General features: G+C 43.8%; 1 protein-coding gene across 1 annotated transcript in view; it reads right to left on the bottom strand.

Annotated features, from left to right (window-relative positions):
• The window catches only part of TSPAN4 (tetraspanin 4), a 209906-nt gene that overhangs the window by 4258 nt on the left and 183409 nt on the right, over nucleotides 1-22239 (bottom strand). Inside the window, exons 4-5 of the mRNA XM_010562567.1 lie at nucleotides 12441-12542; nucleotides 1385-1516 (exon numbers count right to left, since the gene is read on the bottom strand). Of these exons, the coding sequence (XP_010560869.1) occupies nucleotides 1385-1516; nucleotides 12441-12542 (234 nt within the window). The remainder of the gene's footprint in view (nucleotides 1-1384; nucleotides 1517-12440; nucleotides 12543-22239) is intronic.

The following is a 22239-nucleotide window of genomic DNA, read 5'->3' as shown; positions in this document are numbered from 1 at the left end:
GCCTTTCATTTTCTCCATGTTTCAGGAAAACAAATATTTATTACAATCAAACCCAAAAGTTCCAGTGAGAGCTGCTCAGTAGCCACACTTGCTGCACATAGGCCCATTTCATACCATTCATTTTCCATCATTTCAAATTGCAGTATGGGTGCTCCATCGTTATTTTCTTCCTGCTTTAAATTCTGCAGTAGCTGTAGCTTCATGTTCCTGGCCCAGTGTTGCGCAGGGTGGACTTGGCCCAAGGGAAACCTTTCTTTAAATAATGTGTAAATAATAAATAATGTCTGTAAGCCAACCTTGTGCAAAAATTGTGCCCTCTGTCTTGTAAATGTACATGGCCAAGAATCAGTCAGCCTTCAGTTAGTGGCTTTCACATGTGTATAAAGGAAAAAACTATTAATGTGCCCCAGAAGACATGGTCTTAACCTGCACTGATCTTGGTACCCAGAATAAAATAGAAGAACAACTTTTAAATCCTTTAATTCAAAATTTGACTTGGAGCTATTTGAGAGGTAGAAGGGAGCCATGGTTGGTTGGAACTCTGTCTCTGCCAGTGCCAATCCATGCATATGAAATCTCACTAGAAAGTGGCCAAGAGAGCTTTACTCGTCTTCACAAACCATTAGAACCAGCAAAACTTCCTTATAATTCCACTTCATCAGATGGCCTTACTCCACGCCCCTCCTGGGTAACTGCACTACCTGTCATTAGCACAAAGAACTGCTGAGCTAATTTCACAGAAGAATTTGAGCTCTGACTATCTGCTCTGGAAGGATCTTCCTGAGGACATTGTAGGGAAATTATCCCATGGAGTTTTGAATTTAATTACAGGCAAGTGCAGAAACTCATTGCAAAAAAAATGCTGCTGGCAATTCAGCAAAATAGTTCCCCCTCTCCTACTGTGCAATGGAGGCCCCTGAACTAGCGTTCCTGGCAGAGCACTTCAGGCTCACACAGCCCTCTTGCCTCACGACTCCCTGAGCCACAATAAGTTATGGCTGCTGCTCCAGGGTGTGTGCGTGTGTGTGTGCCATTTGCCTTTATCTCTACCTGACTCCAGTGGGTCAGACATTGAAAAGGACAATCCTGTCACATCCTAGTTAGATCTAGCTAGACTGTGCTGCAGATCAGTGTTGGATAGTACTTGTCTACAATGTGAAACAACAAACAGCTTAGAGCCTACTGAAAGGAAAGCTTTCAGCTCATAAAAATAATTAAATTGGCAGTTTCACTGGAGGTCAAAAGCCACAGCTCAACGTGAGCCTTCTGAAACCACCTAATTAAAGAAGATGAGTAAGGGTACAACATACCTTATCATCTGTATGGCCCTGCAAATGACTAGCTGCCTGGGTTGCAAGGCAGCTGCTGAGCTCCAGCTACTCACCGCTTTCCACCAGGTCCCTGGGGAATGGAGTCCACAGTTCTCACTGAATTCTAAGCAGCAGGAGTCCGGCACCCGGGTTGTATTGTACACTTCAAACCAGTCAGTGTAGTTGGAGACTCCACAGCATCTGAACTGGAAAAAGAAGAACCAAGATGATGCCTTAAGTATGATCTGTCACCGACTTCTGCTCGCTTTGACTTCTGCCTCCTGGATTTGGACATTCAGTGCATTTCAATTACACCAGCAGAGGCTTGAAATTTTAAAGAAATACAGTATTTCCTCAGCTTTACCCAAATAGACCCTTTCCTTCACTCTTTTATTATGTTTAAATATGGCCTTGTGTGTAGCGAATGTTGAGACAAGAATCAAAGGCACCTATTTGCAGTGGCAGGACACTGCAGGAGCTGAAACAGGACGACCCCAGCCAAGCAGTGAGGTTAAGAGTTGATGTGACTGAGCAGGATTGTAACAATCGTTTGCAGCTTTTTTTCAGGAAAAAAAAAAAAAAAAAAGGATACAGATACAGTACTCAGGAAATGAAGATACTAGGATCTCTATGGAACACTACTTACTTCTGAAATCATGATTGAAGTTAACAAGGCACATTTCTCTCTAAGCTGTTAATTACTGATCACCTTTAAAAGTCTTTGTCACACAGGAAAAGATGTATTTCCGCCTCTTCTCTCTTTGGTGCAGTTCCTTAATGTCATCATCGAATGCTGCTAAATAGTGGTGCTTTAAGTGTCTGCATATGACGACACCATGTACAATGACTATGTTAGTGCTAAATCGGAAATTTTGTTCAACTTACTTTTACTTTGGTAGTGGGATGAAAGGTATAGGAAATGTACGTAACAGTACAGGGAATGGCTCTGTGACCATCCTCCCCCTCTGGGAACTGGTATAGTCCTGTGATACAAAATAAGCTAAGACTCATTACCATATGGACGTATACACTATCTGTCACTCCTATGCTAAATCAAAAGTACAAATTTGTTGGTATTTAGACACTTTACCACTAATGAGTAAAACAATATGACATTGGGCTGCAGAACTGCTCTCTGTTATTGGCAGTACTTCACACTTTTTCAAGGTTATGCCAGCCACCTACTTAGCCCCAAAAATGACTTGCCAAGAGCTTACATTTCAAATGTCATTTTACATAAGCCTATACAGTATTTTTTGCATGCCTATAGAGATAATTTATCTTGTTTCTGATAGACTCATAATCATGCAGACGTCTGCATCACCAGGACCAAGGACCTAATTCAGATCCTGATGTTTACAGTGGCCTGAGCGAGAGTTTTCCCTATATATATGATAACTGTAGAGTCTGTGGGCCCAGAGAGCCGTGTTCAGGTCCTGCTGCACACACAAGAGCTGCCATTCAAGACCAATAGAGGGCAGAGGCGTCACGCATTGCTTTGTGCATCATAAGCTGCTTCAAGCCCTCGCAGAAAGTAGTCCGCAATAGAGACGTTTCAGTGCTCACAGCACTGTTTTTCTTCTGCCAAGCAAAAGTCAGAAATCTTTCCCAGACTAACATCTATCCCTGCAAGGTTCTGCTCAGAATTCTGATTTGGCCATGGCAGGAATAAATCGTTGTTAGCTTGTGACTGTGTGATTTATGAGTTTACAGGCTTCATTTTCTACAAACTGATTTGAAAGTAAAAAAAAGTTTGTGACTTTCTTTTTTTTCCTCTATGTTCCTGCACACAAGACAGGAGCTCCATGTGCAAGAGGTCCCAAAAGGGGATAGGAGCAGCATGGAACACATGGCATGCATTTGAGGAAAGCTGATTTATCTGGAAATCTAACAAGAAGGTCTTGCAGGGTGTCATCATTAGAGTCAGGAGGCAGCTCTTTGATAGACAGTGAGAAGTGACAGCTTGTAAATACCAAGCCTTGAAAATGTGGCTCATCTGTGATGCAGAGAGTGCAACAGTAGGGGCTGAGACATTTGAGTGATGTTCTGGCCAAATATAAGTGACACAAGTTTGCATAAATCGGGACAAGACCCCTTCTCCCCATAATATTGCATGGCTGAGGGTGTCAAAGTCTGACAGACTAAGGAGGTGAAGTACGGGTTTTGTAGTTAAGGGGTCACTAACAGGTTGAGGACAGCTGTTCCTATGGAGCCTGTGAAGCAGAAGGTGGCTAGGCCATGACCTAGGGTTGGGACGCCAAAGAGTAAAACTTCCTGGTAAGCCAGAAGGTGGAAATCGGAGGGCATGCAGTTGCAAAGACAAGCTGCAGTTAGACACACATTGCCTGCCCATGCAGATTCTCTGTGTACTGTACAAGAGCAGAGGATTAAATATTGATACTTGCGTGCCACTGCTAGCAGATGAGGCAGTCCCAGCAATGGGAGAAAGGGCTGAGGAAAAGATCAAGGGTAAAAAAGAATGAAGTAGCATGAGGATCAACAGTCTTGGGACTGGAAGAAATCACATCTGGAACTGTAACTGGAAGAGATGCCATGTCTTTGGAAGACAAAGGAAGGATGAGCGAAGGAATTAAGCAGTGGATGATGCACAATCCTAAAGGAGAGGAGGTGACGAACACAGAATAGAATATACTAACACCACAGAGACCAGAGAGCGCGCGAGCAGTGTTCAGTGAAGACCAAGTCCACTGAATGGCATCTCTAGGGAGCAGAGGCACTGACCCAGGGCAGTAGGTCAGAGAGGCAAGATCAAGAAAACAAGCAGCAGTGGGACTGAATGGCTCATCAGTATAGATTCAGCAAAGAGGTCCAGCTAGAAGCCAAAAAGCCAGTTAAGCTGAGAGCTCAGTAAATTCAGAGCCTTCATTATGGGGGCCCAAGTAGAGAAGAGAGAGTGTGGGAATGATTTGGCATCATGTTACAAGTGACTGATTTATCCTGTGTGCATGAAACTGAACGATAACTAGCCAAATTGTTGAGAGAGATGAGGGACTATTAGAAGAAAGGGGAATATTGAGGACAAAGAGCAAAATAAGAGGATTTTTTAGAGTCCTCTTAGATTTGAGAGCAATGTTCTCTTTTTAAAATTTACAAGGCTTCTGAGCCAGGATACTTGGAAACAGTCCTACACTTGGAGGATGAGAAAGCTCAGGTCACGTGAAGGATAATTTCTGTCACCAGCAGTTTGCTGTAGCCAGTTATACCAGACTTCATGTTCTTCCACCAAGGCTGATGTTCTGCCAGTGCAAGAAAGTTAAACTGCCTGACTGCCGTGAAGCAATTGCAGACTTGATTCTTGCTACAACCACATTCATTTTTTGGTCACATTTACAGTCCTGTCTTGTTCCCTTCACTAGTTAAGTGATAAAATTAGACAAGGTTGCCTAATTGATTAGTTCTGTTCCTAGTTTCAACAGGGAACAATACACTTTTAGGTTTTTTTAGAAACAATTACAAACTAACAGTGCTTATTTTGGGTTACCCAGACTAACACACTTTAAAAGAGGGTAATCTGTTAAAAATGTCAGCTACTGTCTTGAAGAGCAGTAACTTTAAGACATCTTGGCTTGGACACCTCAGGTCACTTGATTCCAGGGCTCACAGCTGTGAAGGAGCATGCATGGTTAGATGCAATTGTGCCAGCCCACATGAACAAATGTGGGTACTTATTGCATAAGGTGACAATCAGGTAGTAGCGCTGGGGACACTTGTACAGTGTTTGGCAGATCTCCTTAAACAAGCAAAAGCTTGTCAGGTGCCTCTGTCTAAGCTCCTGCTGCTGAACATTTCCAGGAATACTGGCAATACGCTGCTGTTTGTTTCACGTTTCACGTGGGAGGAAGGCTCTGCCTCCCAAAATGTCAAAACGCATTTTTTCCCTCCTTTGTAAATCACTCCCCTATTGATTACCTGTGGGGTTCTGAAGCGGCTTATCAGTTCCCAAGAGCTCAGAACATGCAGGGGCTGCTCAACATGACGATGTAGTCAAAGGTCATGCTGCTGGTCGTGCTTTTCCCAGCCAAGCACCACCAAACAGCACTGAGGTCTCTGTGCTGTATATATGGAATGCCACGCTGCCTGCAAATAGCTTAATTTTTGTGTTAACAAGTAATTGCTGCTCTAGCATAGGGTATCTAGGGCTGGTAATTAATGTTAAACACAAAGTTTCTATCTTAGTGCTATAGAAATGATAAGGAGTTGGATTCTTGTACGTATTTTACAGGCAATCCCAGTATTGAAGGCTAAGTAGGCCCTATTTTCTTTGCCAAATTCCTGCAAAATCAGATGGGATAGAGGTCATAAAGCTAAACAGACACCCAATCCTTGTTGCAGACAGGTTTTAGCAATTGCTGGTTTTCCAGTTTTGTGAATGTGACTGAGAACTAGGGACAGGGTAGGGTGCCTTTTATATGCCTTTTTCCTCCATCACTGTAAAAAGTAGTGAATAAGATAATTTCATTCTAAAAATCATGTTTAATGGGTGGTTTGGATTACTTCAGCAATAATCCTAAAGTATGGTTTCATCTAACAGAACCAATGACTGGGGTAGAGGGAGATGGGCCAAATTTTGTTCTCAGTTACAGTGGTCTAAGACATGAAAGGCATTACACAGTAGTAACAGTGAGCTGAATTTGCTCACTTTAGTGAAGCTCATGCATTTTCTGCATGTCTCTCAAATTATTGCCTGGTTAGTTAAAAGGAGAAGTGTTCAAATATTGATCACAAAGATGCGGGGGATGAAGCAACATTTTAAAAATCAATGCCTATTTCTCATTTCCTAATGATCTCCACCTGTAACTTTAACCAGTCCTGGTTGGTAAGGAGTGTAATGCAGTTCAGGGTAACTTAGATCCTAAACTATTAGCATTTTAGTCATGTTTAAAATCACTTTGTAAGCTTTCATAGTCTTCAGTCACAACATGCAGAAGTCACCTGCTTGTGTTTCTGATCCTTTTAAGGTTTGAAATGCTATTGAGAAAGGTTGTGGATTTGGTTAGCTGAAGGTATTAAAAGGAAATCAATGAAATGCGCTAATTTGAAATGGCTCCCTGACTTAGAGGCTTAATACAACTGCAAAATGAGACTAGTGCTTTTCCTCTAACATGCGTTGCATGTATGCAGCTCAACCCAACTCCTTTATTGGTAATCTGAACAAATCAGTCATGGACCAAAACTGCAACTTCCTCCTTAAAGACGGGCCTGATGGACCCTGTTTTTAACTTGTTCCCAGTTACTTAGGAATTGTATACTTCTGTTAAAAAGAGAAAAACCATTTCTCAAGGCACAAAGGTGCTCAGGCCTTTCACGCTTGAAGAAGAAATACAGTAATCACCACTCAGAAGTCGCTGTGTGCACACTGGGTATCCATACTCCCCTCTGATTTGTGATCAGCCAGTCCCACAGAAATCAAATGCCATCTAAATGTGGTTCTGTTTCTGGAAAACTTTTTTTTCCCCTTCTTTAAGCAAAAGTTGCCATACACAATCGTACTTAGGGAATGCAGGGTGGGGATGGTCTCTATCTAAGCTAATAGTAGGAGAAATGAAAAACTATGCCAGAGCTTAGATCCCTCATATCTGAGTCTACTACATTAACCATGGTGCCATCCTTCTGCTCAAGATTTGAAAAATACTTTTGCAAGAAAGGAGTGGGAATGCAGAGAGGACGAGGAAGAACTCATTATAAATTCTGTTACTGTCATGTTTTTTACATGTCACGCTTTTTTTCTGAGGCTGCTGTTTTATATCCGCGTACAGACACGGCCCATTGCTCAACCAATGACTGATGTCTACTGGCCCCATTAGAAAAGTCCGTGCTGAGATACTGTCCTGTATGGCAACGTGGTTAGATCTAATGTGGGGGTTTTTTGAGAGCCGTCTTTTAGGAGCCAGAATGCTAATAGCAAGCCTAGACTGGGACTTTCATTTCAGAAAGTCCCCTGTATTGCCCTAATCCTCCTATCAGTGATTCCACTCTACTGATTAGGGATGTGAGGGATAATGATTATTACTGAACACAAAAAATAATACTTGGCATTTACATAGCACTAATCAACTGCAAAGCATTTTACATAATTAACCATGCTAGGATGGTGTTCGCTGCACCACTGCAACAGTCTATTCCTAAATAGTTTTGAAAGATACATGTGATAACCAGTCATGTAAAGCGGTAAAAATAGATCTCTGGGAGCTCTTTGCTTTTCTCCTTAATCCCCAGCATGGGGAGCACAGAGACTTTAATGCTATGGTACTGTCAAGACCGTGCATGGAAGGTTAGCAAAACCAAAGCACAATCCCAAGCACAAATACAGGCTGGGCGATGAGGGGATTGAAAGCAGCCCTGCAGAGAAGAACTTGGGGGTATTACTGAATGAAAAACTGAATATGACCCAGAAATGTGTGCTCACAGCCCAGAAAGCCAATCGCATTCTGAGCTGCATCAAAAGCAGCGTGGTCAGCAGGTTGAGGGGGGTGATTCTGCCCCTCTACTCTGCTCTGGTAAGACCCCACCTGCAGAACTGCCTTCAGCTCTGGGGCCCCCAACATAAGAAGGACATGGACCTGTTGGAGTGGGTCCAGAGGAGGGCCACAAAGATGATCAGAGGGCTGGAGCACCTCTCCTATGAGGAAAGGCTGAGAGAGTTGGGGTTGTTCTGCCTGGAGAAGAGAAGGCTCTAGGGAGACCTTACAGCAGCCTTCCAGTACCTAAAGGGGGCCTACAGAAAAGCTGGAGAGGGACTTTTTACAAGGGCATGTAGTGACAGGACACGGGGTAATTGGCTTTAAACTGAAAGAGGGTAGATTTAGATTAGATGTAAGGAAGAAGTTCTTCACTGTGAGGGTGGCGAGACACTGGAACAGGTTGCCCGGAGAAGTTGTGGATGTCCCATCCCTGGAAGTGTTCAAGGCCAGGCTGGATGGGGCTTTGAGCAACCTGGTTTTGTGGAAGGTGTCCCTGCCCATGGCAGGGGGCTTGGAACTAGGTGATCTTTAAGGTCCCTTCCAACCCAAACCATTCTATGAGTCTATGATAATTTCGTAGTTGCCATGCTGGAAGAAAGAGTGATGTAACATGACTGTACATGGCTTGCAAGATGGTACTTTCCTATTATCTTTTGGGCTCCTAAGACTTAGAGCAATTTCATCTGAAACTTACAAGACACTCTTTAAACTTTAATAGGTTTCAAGGCCAAAGGAATCATTAAGATATTCGAGCATTGTCCTGGTTTCAGCTGGGATAGTTGATTGTCTTCCTAGTAGCTGGTACAGTGCTATGTTTTGAGTTCAGTGTGAGAAGAATGTTGATAACACTGATGTTGTCAGTTGTTGCTAAGTAGTGTTTAGTCTAAAGTCAAGGATTTTTCAGCTTCTCATGCCCAGCCAGCGAGAAAGCTGGAGGGGCACAAGAAGTTGGCACAGGGCATGGACGGGGTAGCTGACCCAAACTGGCCAAAGGGGTATTCCATACTGTGTGACGTCACATCTAGTATATAAACTGGGGGAAGCGGGGGCAGGGGGATCGCTGCTTGGGGACTAACTGGACGTCAATTGGTGGGTGGTGAGCGATTGCCCTGCGCATCATCTGTATAGTCCAATCCTTTTATCATTACTGCTGTCACTTTATTAGCGTTATTATCATTATTAGTTTCTTCTTTTTATATTCTATTAAACCATTCTTATCTCAACCCACAAGTTTTACTTCTTTTCCTGATTTTCTCCCCCATCCCACTGGATGGGGGGGGGGTGAGTGAGCGGTTGCGTGGTGCTTAGTTGCTGGCTGGGGTTAAACCACGACAAGCATGATCTGTAGCACTACACAGACCAAAGACTATTATTGAGTCTTGGCTCAAACCCAAGCTTGTCACTGAACAAGACCATTTCTTTTAGACAAAAAACCCCGTCTTGACTTCAGAGAAAAAGAATCCACCATCCTGCTGTATAATGGCGTCCTACCATCAGATATCCGTATCCTGAGTTTTTACCTCTTGGATCAATTACAGAGCCCTTTTAATTCAAAACCCTTTTCGTTTCCTGTTCTCTTTTTAAGGAGTGCAATCACATCACTACTTCGTCTTTTCCTGGTTATATAAAGCTCTTCAAATTTCTCACAATAATGTAAATTTCCAAAATTCTCATTATTCTTTTACCTCTCTTCTGAATCCAATCCAACTTTTGAGCATCTTGAAAAAATGTGACATAGTATATATTGCTACAACTATTTTACAGAAAGGGGAGCAGAAGCATGGGATTTATATCCCATAAGTCCTCCAAATAATGCTTTCCCCCCCACCTTTGCTACATGCTTTTTACAGTTCTTGGGGTGTCACTGAAACCAGATTAATATTTACTGCAAACATCTTAGTATTAGTAATTTTTACTAAGCAGAATTAAGTTAGTGTAGAACGGTAAAACTTCTAATACTGTTTGATATAAGCAATGATATTAAAAATTTTATCTATACTTCACACAGCTTACTCTTGGGCTAGCACCATAAAATGCATTTCTCTTGTCAGTAATTGATACCTTCTCATATTTCATCATAGTATTGGAAGAGAAAAATATTAAAAATATTGCAAGAGGCTGAAAGCCTTTCAAGGGTAACTGAAAGAACCTTCCACATGCAGTTGTTAGGATGCAGGACTGGAAAGCTTATTAGCTTGTTTGCTGAGCTGTTTGTCTTGTACACACTGTACTGTTGCTGTCAACCTAAGCCACTCAATACAGACAGCTCCTGCAGCCCCAAAGATACACGTGGAGTTTGGATAACCAGTTCTTTTGTTCTGTTAGTGACCACAAATTTTTAATTTCTCAGACCTTTTTTTAGCAGCCTGCTGCTCCTGTTACCTTGTATCATACAGAAAAGTATATATGAATCTTGACGCTACCAGACTGAAAGATGTTCACGATTTCAGCCCAAATGGCAATAGAGGAAGTAAAGGGTAAATGAGCAGCTTTATCATATCAGAATGTGGTAGGTAGCCCATCCATCATCTCAAATAGTTCATATAACCTTGGAAGCATCAGGAAAGGTTATCATCTTTGGCCAATTTAAGACATCAGAGGCAAGACTAAAGCCCTGCCCGTCTGCACCACACTAGCACCTCTGGAAGAGAATTTGAGAAAGCTTTTTGAGTGAAGCCAAAGCAGTGCAAGTGTTTCTTCCTAAAACAGAAGAAAAGTTGGAGCACTTTTCCTCATTCAAGAAGCAAAGAAAATAAAATCACTGTATTGGCTTTGTGTGGCAAGGTTTTGGTAGCAGGGGGGTTACAAGGGTGGCTTCTGTAAGAAGCTGCTGGAAGCTTTCCCTGTGTTTGAGAGAGAGCCCATACCAGCCGGCTCTAAGACGGACCTGCTGCCGGCCAAGGCTGAGCCAATCAGGGATAGTGGTAACACCTCTGTGATAACATTTTTAAGAAGGAAAAAAGTTGGGAAAGACGAAAACGGCAGCCGGAGAAAGGAGTGAGAACATGTAAGAGAAAACAACCCTGCAGACACGAAGGTCAGTGAAGAAGGAGGGGGAGGAGATGCTCCAGGCACTGGAGCAGAGATTCCCCTGCAGCCCGTGGTGGGGAAGACCATGGTGAGGCAGGCTGTCCCCCTGCAGCGCAGGGAGGTCCATGGTGGAGCAGATATCCACCTGCAGCCCGGGAAGGACCCCACGCTGGAGCAGGTGGATGCCTGAAGGAGGCTGTGACCCCGTGGGAACCCCGCGCTGGAGCAGGCTCCTGGCAGGACCTGCGGATCTGTGGAGAGAGGAGCCCACGGAGCAGGTTTTCTGGCAGGACTTGTGACCCTGTGGGGGACCCACGCTGCAGCAGTGTGCTTCTGAAGGACTGCACACCGTGGAAAGGACCCATGCTGGAGCAGTTCATGAAGAACTGCAGCCTGTGGGAAGGACCCACGTTGGAGAAGTTTGTGGAGGACTGTCTCCCGTGGGAGGGACTCCACGATGGAGCAGGGGAAGAGTGTGATGAGTCCTGCCCCTGAGGAGGATGAAGCAGCAGAAATAATGTGTGATGAACTGACTGTAAACCCCATTCCCTGTCCCCCTGCGCCACTGGGGGGTGTTGGTAGAGAATCCGGGAGTGAAGTTGTGCCCGGGAAGAAGGGAGGGGTGGAGGGAAGGTGTTCTGAGATTTGGGTTTATTTCTCATTACCCTACTCTGGTTGATTTGTAATAAATTGAGTTAATTTTCCCCAAGCTGAGTCTGTTTTGCCCGTGACAGTAATTGGTGAGTGATCTCTCCTGTCCTTATCTCGACCCACAAGCTCTTTGTTATATTTTCCTCTCCCCTGTCCAGCTGAGGAGGGGGAGTGATAGAACGGCTTTGGTGGGCACCTGGCATCCGGCCAGGGTCAACCCATCACAATCAGAAAGATCACCCCCAAGAGAACTGATTGAACTGAGTATGAAAAGAGAAAGGGCAGAGCTAATTAAATGTGAACTGCCCGTGATGGTGTTTCCTCAGCAAGCCCGACAAGGACAAAAGAAGGAAGCCAGCTATAGTGTCCACCAGTCCTTATGAGACAAACAGTGGCAGAGTGCTGTCAGAGAATGAGAAGGATGCAACAGCAGTGGCAACATAGCAAAAAGCATCCCCAGCCCATCTGCGATGGGGGATAATTGAATTCTGCTGGGAAAAACGTGTTGACTGTAGGAGGAGGTTGTGAACACCATGGCTGGTTTCCATTTTGACTACACTAGTGGAAAACAACAATAGCAATGAAAGGAGACAGGACAGAAGTGGTTCTTTGTTATTACACTATTGCTCTTTATTCCAACATAAGCTGTCCCGTTGACTTTAAAGAGAAGGTACTCCTTGTTTCCTCTTGGCCATCTTTCACTCTCTACACAGCACAGAACTATATGATATTTAGGTGTCAACACAATATAAATTTTTAAAAGAAATAAGCTATCCTGGTCAAAGGAGAAATAAATAAAAATTACCATTTGTTACAATAAGCAGAGAGTTTAGTTGCTAATGCGCTGACTGGGTGGGAGGAAGAGACTGTGTTAGGATCTGGAGGTTTAATTAGGTTCACACCCAGAACATGCTGTTACAGAACCCAGAGGGTAAAGAGGAATAAAAAAAAAACAACTCAGACTTACGTCAGTTTGAATGATGCTCCATGCATTAGTTAGGCCAATATTTCCATCTGTCCCATACAAATGAAGCCCTTTCTTCAGATCCCGCTGAGCATACTTGTCAATCTAAAATGAAAAAAAGAAGACACAAAACTCAAAATTTGCTGAGTACCACATTTCAGAATCAAAGTGCACGGAGCAGTGAGATGTTGGACAACAGTCCTTATAATGCAATGAAAAAAAAGTTAACTGACATTACCTAAAGCCTTACTCCTGTAGAGCTGGTATCTATTACAGGTATCTGCATTTTGTAAAGAACACGAGGAGTTCCCGTTCTGAGTTAATGTTGATGTTTTCCATCACAGACCTCCAGAAAATCTTTTCCCTTCTCACTTAACCACCAAAGTACTACAGAGAGACTCAATTCAGTTTAATCACTCATTTTTTGCAAATGAGGCCTATATATGAAAACATTCATCTACCCACAGCACTTCCTTTTAGGCTAGTATCTTTAACTGTGACCAAGTACCCCTCAGCATCTTCCATATGCTTCCTGGGAGATCAACAGCAGCATTAACATTGTACTGATGTTTTGAATTGTGTTCATTATATCAGCCAGGGTACCCCACTTCTGACAGCAGGATGAACATAGTTATACTGAAGCAGCAGGGAATGAGCTTTCCAAAATTCAGGACAGGATTTAAGAATTTAGTTACTAAACGGAGCTGCTCTTAAATAAATGCATTTTTATTGATTTAATGAAAGTATAAAGTTCTGCTTTAGAAGCTTTTGCAATTGAAGATGGTGCTTTCTTGTTGAGAGTCTCTGCTGGTAAAGCAGGCTATTGTTTGATCCACTAGCCACCACCAGGTTAGTATCCAAAATGATTGCAAAACCCCCTCTCCCAGTCTAATCATACATACACATTTCTACAGAATCAAGCAAACACAAAAAAGGAAGTAAATAATAAATGGATATTCATAGTTTAACCTGATTTTTCTGTTGTAAATGAAAAGCACTGAATAGCACTGCTCAAATACGCCTGTACATTCCCCCCTCCCCTGGGTGCTTGGCAACATTAGTGGTCTGTTTGACATCAGAGGTATAGCAAGAAGGGTGAGCAGACCTGTGCCATTTTCTTCTCCATCAATCTGCTATAAATCTAACTGCGAAATACAGTGCCACTCTGAGATCTTTCTGCTGCAACAGTCAAAAAGAAAACCAAAATTAAATTCACAACTTGCTTCATGGGGACAGCCTAAGTTAATACATACTCTCTTCCATATTGGACAACAGACATGGTGTATTCTCTAGTGATTGCCCCTCTGACACTAGTCATTCCAGCTGAGGGGGGGTCTAAAATGAAGTAACCAATGCTAATTTTGAGTTAACAGAGGGAACAAAGGTATTCTGCTCCTACCATAGACATATTTTCCTTCTGCTTTGTTCAGTCAGAATTGTTTTCATTTGCTCCTGGAAAAAGAAGTGGATGCAAAGCATCTTCCATGGTCTGAAAGAGGAATTTTCAACCCACTACATCATAATCATTATGGGGTAAATGTAAAGTTACTCAACAATATGACTCCATGAAAAACTATGACCTCAAAAGTTTATCACGTCCAAGAAATCTCTGCTGTATGTGCAAATGGTTGTGCTTGGTCTCTCCAGTTCTTTTGTTTCCCTCCTGAAAGTTTACCACCATCAAGCTGAGCCACTAATAAAATAGCTTTAGGACAGTACAAGAAAGATGTACAACTTAATCTCAGCACCTTAACTATCATGCAAGCACTTTCTTGTGGATGACTCTTTTGAACAGTAGGTGCTGTGCTCCCACTGTAATTGTCATGTAAGCTGCTTTTGACTTTACACACAGATCATACATAGTCAGTGGTATGTTAATTAGAAGAGAAAACCAAAGCTGAAAGCTATCATTAAATTTGGAATTAGTTAAGAAAATGACAGACAATAAATGATAAACTTAGATGTATGGGGGATTCGGGATTCCTAGCATTCATTTAAGAATTAAACTGAACTGGGTTTTAGCTCTTAACTTATCCTCAGCTCCCTGTGTCTCAACTGGATCTGCTGTGGTCTCAAGCAGAGCCATCAATTAGGATGGAAGGGCACAGTTGTGTTGCTAGTCTGAGAGAGACTTTGAAATTTAGTTAGTGTCTGACAGAGGTAGTGAGGTAAATTAATTGTTGAAAAACTAATTCTTATTCAGAAAGGGGCAGAGGTGAGGAGGAACAGCATAGCTGAGGGCAGGTGGGGACAGAAATCTAGCTAGTAGATCTGTTGCCTTGAAGACAAAAGAGAAAGGTCTATTTGGAATATTAATCTATCACACCTGAGAAAATCTGCCCTGTAAAGTGAGAGCTATGCACCAGCCTACAGTTCATATCACCACTAATCTGGAACAAAGGAGATGATAGATAAGGTCAAATGAAACAGCGGTGCTTATCTGAAGGGCAAATACTATGCTACCAAAAGGATGCAAAATGCAAAGTTTGCCTTCCCTCACTCAAATTTTGCTTTGCAAACCAATGCAGTGTCTCAGCATGATAATCCTTTTTACCAGGGCTCACACGCTGCCCTTGTTAATGCAGTCTTCATGTCCTGTTTGAGAATAATAATAATAAATTATAATTTAATAACTTACAATCAACATTTATAAAGTACTTCAAGATCAAGAACATTTTGTTAGTCCACGTGTGCTTTAACATGGTCTCAAGAGATTGCCTTACCAAGCATTCCTGCTCTTCCTTTAACCTGGAGAAGACGCACTAGCAAGCAACTTGCTGAGGCAAAATGAAAGCAAGTCCTCTCTTCCTTATAAAATTAACCACTTTTGCCTGCACAAAGAGTGCAAGACCTTTATACTGGGAACACAACTGGCAACAGATTTCCATATTTCAGAAACTGAGTAAACAGCAGAGCATTACTCAAGAAAACAGGCACTATGTGACCACTGTGCTATTTCAAAAAACATCAAGTCCTGCACATTGCATGACGCATTATTATTTGTCATTTTAAAAACAAAAAGTGCCTGTTTACAGGAAAGTGCCTGATTACAGGACTGGTGCCACAGCCAGGGGTTCGGCTACTTAGACCATGGGACTCGCTTTGAGAAACCTGGTCTACTGGGGGCTGATGGGGTCCATCTGTCAGAGAAGGGGACGAGCATCTTCGGTCATAGGCTTGCCAAGCTGGCGAAGAGGGCTTTAAACTAAAGTTGCCAGGGGAGGGGAACCTCAACCCATCCCACTTCCACCAGATTGATGCCAGTGCCAGCAACAGATGCCCAGAGCCTGGAGGGGGATCACAGGTCAGCAGGAGAGCACCTGAAGAGCAGCACAAAGAAATTCCAGCTGGTAAGTCAGCTTCATTGGGGGCCCAATGTAACTGCCTCTATGCAAACGCATGTAGCATGGGGAATAAACAAGAGGAGTTAGAGACGTGTGCACACCTGCAGGGCTATGATCTTACTGGCATCATGGAGACGTGGTGGGATGGCTCCTATGACTGGAGTGTTGGAATAGAAGGACAGGCAGGGGAGATGAGGAGGGGGGGTCACCCTCTATGTCAATGACCAGCAGGAGTGCATGGAGCTCTGCCTGAGGATGGATGAGGAGCTGACGGAGAGCTTATGGGTCAGGATTAAAGGGAGGCCAGGGACAGGTGACATAGTGGGGGTCTGCTACAGGCCACCCCACAAGGAAGACCGAGCAGATGAGGCCCACTATAGGAGGACAGGAGCAGCCTCACGTTCACAAGCCCTCGTCCTCATGGCAGACTTCAACCACCCTGATACCTGTTGGAGGGACAAGACAGCACGCCACAAGCAATCCAGGAGGTTCCTGGAATGCGTTGATGACAACATCCTTCTCCAAGTAATGGAGGAGCCAATGAGGAGAGGTGCTGTGCTGGACCTTGTTCTCACCAGCAAGGAGGGGCTGGTGGGGAATGTGAAGCTCAAGGGCAGCCTTGGCTGCAGCAACCATGAAATGGTGGAATTCAAGATCCATAGGGCAGCGAGAAGGGTGCACAACAAGCTCGCTACCCCGGACTTCAGGAGAGCAGACTTCAGCCTCTTCTGGGATCTGCTTGATAGAATACCATGGGATACAGCCCTGGAGGGAAGAGAAGCCCAAGAAAGCTGGATAATATTCAAGGATCAGCTCCTCCAAGCTCAGGAACAATGCATCCCAAGAAAGAGGAATGCTCCCAAGATGAACAAGGAGCTCCTGGACAAACTCAAACACAATAAGGAAGCCTACAGAGGGTGGAAGCAAGGAGAGGTAGCCTGGGAGGAATACAGAGAAATTGTCCGAGCAGCCAGGGATCAGGTTAGGAAAGCTGAAGCCCTGATAGAATTAAATCTGGCCAGGGATATCAAGGGCAACAAGAAAAGCTTCCATAGGTATGTTGGTGATAAAAGGAAAACTAGGGAAAATGCAGGCCCTGTCCAGAAAGGAACGTGAGACCTGGTTACCTGAGACATGGAGAAGGCTGAGGTACTCAACAACTTTTTTGCCTCAGTTTTCACTGGCAAGTGCTCCAGCCACACTGCCCAAGTTGCAGAAGGCAAAGAGGGACTGGGAGAATGAAGAACCACCCACTGTAGGAGAAGATCAGGTTCAAGACCATCTAAGGAGCCTGAAGGTGCACAAGTCCATGAGACCTACTGAGATGCATCTGCAGGCCCTGAGGGAACTGGCAGATGAAGTGACTAAGCCACTATCCATCATATTTGAGAAGTTGTGGCAGGCCAGGGAAGTTCCCACTGACTGGAAAAGGGGAAACAACCCCCATTTTTAAAAAGGGAAAAAAGGAAGACCTGGGGAACTACAGGCCAGTCAGTCCAGTCAGGCTCACGTCTGTGTCCGGCAAGATCACAGAGCAGATCCTCCTGGAAAATATGCTAAGACACAGGGCAAATAAGGAGGTGATTGGTGACAGCCAACATGGCTTCACTAAGGGCAAATTGTGCCTGACAAATTTCTTAGCCTTCTATGATGGAGCTACAGCACTGGTGGATAAGGGAAGAACACCTGATGTCACCTACCTAGATTTGTGCAAAGCATTTGACACTGTCCCACACAACATCCTTGTCTCTAAATCAGAGAGGCAATGGATTTGACGGATGGACCACTTGGTGGATAAGGAATTAGCTGGATGGTCGCACTCAAAGAGTGGCAGTCAAGGGCTGCCAATGTCCACGTGGAGACCAGTGACGAGTGGTTTTCCTCAGGGGTCAGTATTGGGACCAGTGCTGTTTAACATCTTCACAGGTGACATGGACAGTGGGATTGAGTGCACCCTCAGCCAGTTTACCAACCACACCAAGCTGTGTGGTGCCATCGACGCGCTGGAGGGAAGGGAAGCCATCCAGACAAGCTTGAGAGGTGGGCCTGCGCAAACCTTATGAAGTTCAACAAGGCCAAGTGCAAGGTCTTGCATATGGGTCAGGGGAACCCCAAGCACAAATACAGGCTGGGCGATGAGGGGATTGAAAGCAGCCCTGCAGAGAAGAACTTGGGGGTATTACTGAATGGAAAACTAAATATGACCCAGAAATGTGCGCTCACAGCCCAGAAAGCCAATCGCATTCTGAGCTGCATCAAAAGCAGCGTGGTCAGCAGGTTGAGGGGGGTGATTCTGCCCCCCTACTCTGCTCTGGTAAGACCCCACCTGCAGAACTGCCTTCAGCTCTGGGGCCCCCAACATAAGAAGGACATGGACCTGTTGGAGCGGGTCCAGAGGAGGGCCACGAAGATGATCGGGGGCATAGAGCACCTCTCCTATGAGGAAAGGCTGAGAGAGTTGGGGTTGTTCAGCCTGGAAGACTGAGAGACCTTATAGAAGACTCTGGGGAGACCTTATAGCAGCCTTCCAGTACCCAAAGGGGGCCTACAGGAAAGCCAGAGGAAGACTTTTTACAAGGGCATGTAGTGATAAGACAAGGGGTAATGGCTTTAAACTGACGGTAGATTTAGATTAGATGTAAGGAAGAAGTTCTTCACTGTGAGGGTGGCGAGACACTGGAACAGGTTGCCCGGAGAAGTTGTGGATGTCCCATCCCTGGAAGTGTTCAAGGCCAGGCTGGATGGGGCTTTGAGCAACCTGGTTTTGTGGAAGGTGTCCCTGCCCATGGCAGGGGGCTTGGAACTAGGTGATCTTTAAGGTCCCTTCCAACCCAAACCATTCTATGATTCTATGACACTTGCCTGGAAGAGGATATAAACTTTTTATAATCCCACACCATATGGGTGTCTCATTTCCTTATCTCTCTCATCTCTATGCAGGTTGCAACTTTGAAAGTGGCATACACATGCTGTGAAACAGTATCTCTAGATTTCTTTAATTTTTTTTTTCATGTCCATTGACATGGGAAAGTGTCGGGAAATCTCACACCGTTTTATACATATATATATTCACACAGAGACCTTTATATTTATTTGAGTGATTGTAAATGTAGGATTTTACCTAGTTCTCCTTTACTAAACTTTCTAACTGATCTTCTAACCAAGCGTGCTGTAGCTGCACCGAAGAGTGCTATTCTTTTAAAAGCAGCTGATTTAAAACCTCCTTTTCACAGAGCTACTCCTTAAAGCATTCACAGTCTCTTGTTTGCTTATGCTAGGGTCAAAAAGGTCTTCATCATCACCTAGAAATAACCTTTTACAGCAAAACTGAGTCTGTGACTCTTTGGCACCAAGAGAAGGGGGAAGCAGGCATCAGCCTTTAGTCTCCTGTCACTTGTGTCTGCAGCTGAGGTACCAGCATGAAGTCCCCCACCGTCTGTGTCACCCCTGTTTCTAGCCAGTTACGCAGAGCCTTTTTTATTAACGTGTTATCTTGCATGAATTAATCAGTCTTGATGCAGAAGTAACTTTGGACTTCTAAGAGCGTAGATGATAGTAAACAAGATCACTTCTCTCATTCAGGCTGCAAGGAGTTCAGTGTCTACGTGCGGTCCTATTAAAAGCACATTGACCTCTGCTTGAATAACCTGTGTACAAGGTTAGAAGACTGATATTTTTTCCCCTAATTGAAGCACTGCTTGAAGCTCTAGACATATGATTCCTTCTGGCTTTGACCAGAGAGGGGTAAGTAGAACTCACACCTATTTGTGGAGCATAGCCGGCAAAAGCTCCTCCAGGTCATTCTGTTTCCTGCTAACCTCAATTTTGTTTCTTCCTCAAAATATTTTTAGAATAGCAGGAACTTTTCAATATGCCTTTATTCTAATTGCATATTTGATTTAAATGAAAACTCACAAACACCCCCAGATGTCTCTTCTGCCTTCAATTTGAGTTTTTCAGAAAATTATCTTCTGAAAATGAAATGCTGCACCACAGTGATTCACCACGTCTCCTGACAAATGATCCCACCCAGCATTCACCAATCTGTCAGCTTCTCTTATTTGTCTCTGTGCTACCAGTCCTCAGCCAGGCAAAATGTCTATCACAAAACAGGGACTGTAAGTACTATATTAAATATTCTGCAATTTACATCTGCTGCGTTCTCCCATATGCAAGCCAGGCCCTTCATAAAGCACAACTCCATCTAGTGAAGGAGCACAATGAAGCATAATGAAAACTCTCAGCAGGCAAACCGTTAGTGTCAATGAGATGCCCATTTTTAGTCACGTGGAACACCAGAGATCTCCTTAGAAGAAAGAGTTTCTGAAAGGTTAGGCCGTAAGAACCTTTTGTCAATCTGGAAGTGAAGCAGAGAAGAATTCTTTTCCTCCTTGGAATTCATTGGTTAACAGAGGAGAGGTGTAAGCTTCAAGCTGGCACCCCATCCACGTCAATTCCTATGACTTCTGGCTCCAGACACATTGGAGGCTTGCTCATGCTTACCAGTGCCATCAGATTTCAGTGGTGTTTCTACTAACCTAAGTTAAATGTGTCCTGTTGCTTAGTGTGGTAACCCACTACAATCCATGACTGCAAGAGAACCCCTTCTTAGAGTGGGGTATGCATATTACTAGCACTTTATCTAAGGTAAGATCCTGTTCCCACTGCAATGAGCACAAATACTTTCTCACTGACTTCTGTTAGGCCCTAATTCAGCTCTTAAGTCTCTGATTGTCCTATTAAAAAGACTTTCTAAAAAACATATACTATTCTAAGGTAGACAAGTCATGTGCAGAGAGTTTCAGGCAATGAAGGAAACTCACTATTTGAACTAAAGAAGAGAAAGCTACGAGAGATGCAGGAGGACTGGCGAGAAACTGCCACAGAGGCCAGGAAAAGTGGCTGGAAGCAGCTGATGCAGTGAGAGAGAATGGGCAGGGATCTATCTGAGCCTCATCTAAACCACAGTTGTGACAAAACATCCCTTAAAAAAAAAAAAAAAAAATCTTACTTAAGCCTGCATAAAAATTCAGGCCAAATTAAAAAGTGGTTCCTTCTTAATCTGTATTCCCTCAAGACAGCTACTTAAGCTGTAGCAATTTACATGTAAGGCTTGTTTTACTGTCAGCTTTGTCCCCTTATTGCTTCAGAAATCCAGAGCCTCCAAGCAGAATTGGGGCTGGCTGGCTGACAAGACGAGCTGCAGAAGCCAGCATCCTTCAAGAGGACCAAGAGCTGTCAGACTCCACCTTGCCTCCTCGAAAAAGACAACCTAGGAATAATTGAGGCCGAGATAAAGACTGTGTAACAGCAGCAACAACAAAAACCCTGCTTAGCACGGACATGCTGAAAGCACTACATAAATATTCTGCGCTGCAAAAACCCAGTGAGGCTCATAATTCTTTCCATCTCTCTATTACAGATGGGGGATTGCAGTAGCCTTCTCAGTTCCTGGGGATGGTTTGACAGATGTCTCACTCTCTGTCTAAATGAAAGGCTTTGGAGTTTATCTACTTACTGTTAAGGCATGAAACGGAAGACAAGTAGTGCTCCCTGAGAAGCCCAGTCCTGTAGTTTTGCTGCTGCTGAGGAGGAGGAAAATTTCTCAGGCAAACAAGAAAGTTGTATCTGTGCAGAACACAGGTATTATCAATATTTACAGCTAATATGATGCAAGACTTTGATTAAACTGAAGCTACACAAATACTGAAAAGACAAAGTCCTCCCACTGTCCCAGCACACCGAGAGGGAAGGTAGCTTTGCTGTAATCCTCTCTGGAAGAAAGGCCAAAAGAAGGCTCTTGGGGAGATCCTTATTAACTGCTTTTCAACTTGACAGTGTGGGATGTCACTTTCTAAGGCATAGACTTTAGGCAAAGGCCAGAGGATGGCAGCAGCATCCCCAGCTTTCTAACCTGCAGGTAAATGGAGACTAATTTCAAGCCTCAGTGCCTCCCTACCACATCATGAACAAAAATTCCACCCAACAAGCCCCCTAAACTGGACAAAGCCTCTCAGCAGTGTTTCAATATAGGTAAGTAAATATTCCTGACCTTTCTGGTGATTGTTTCCCCTACCTCTCTGCCTCTCCACCACAACAGGAGAAGCTGTAAGGAAATGACAAAATATCCAATGGTTTCCCACTGGGCAAAACTTTTAATTTAATGCCTTGATAATCATTCTCTACAAATAGCAGGGAGTGGGAAATTGAATGTAAATAGAAAGTGCCTAATCTATAAGGTCATTTGTGGGAGCTCTCTTGCCTAAGAAGAGATGAGATTGATTATACCAACAGGTAAAGCTTGTTTTAAATGAGATGTCCCCAAGCCTGTCTATAAGAAGCTGAGAGCAGTACGAGCTCTCCTTACCACTGAAATCTTCCTTATACCATCTGCCTATAAATAGAAATCTTGTAAGATTTTAGTAAGTAAGAGACATTGCATGAGTTTTGCTGATGTT

Source organism: Haliaeetus leucocephalus, unplaced genomic scaffold (assembly GCF_000737465.1).
Source record: "Haliaeetus leucocephalus isolate CR32 unplaced genomic scaffold, Haliaeetus_leucocephalus-4.0 Scaffold161, whole genome shotgun sequence".
In the NCBI taxonomy this organism is placed as follows: Eukaryota; Metazoa; Chordata; class Aves; order Accipitriformes; family Accipitridae; genus Haliaeetus; species Haliaeetus leucocephalus.
This window is presented reverse-complemented; position numbering and strand designations above follow the sequence as displayed.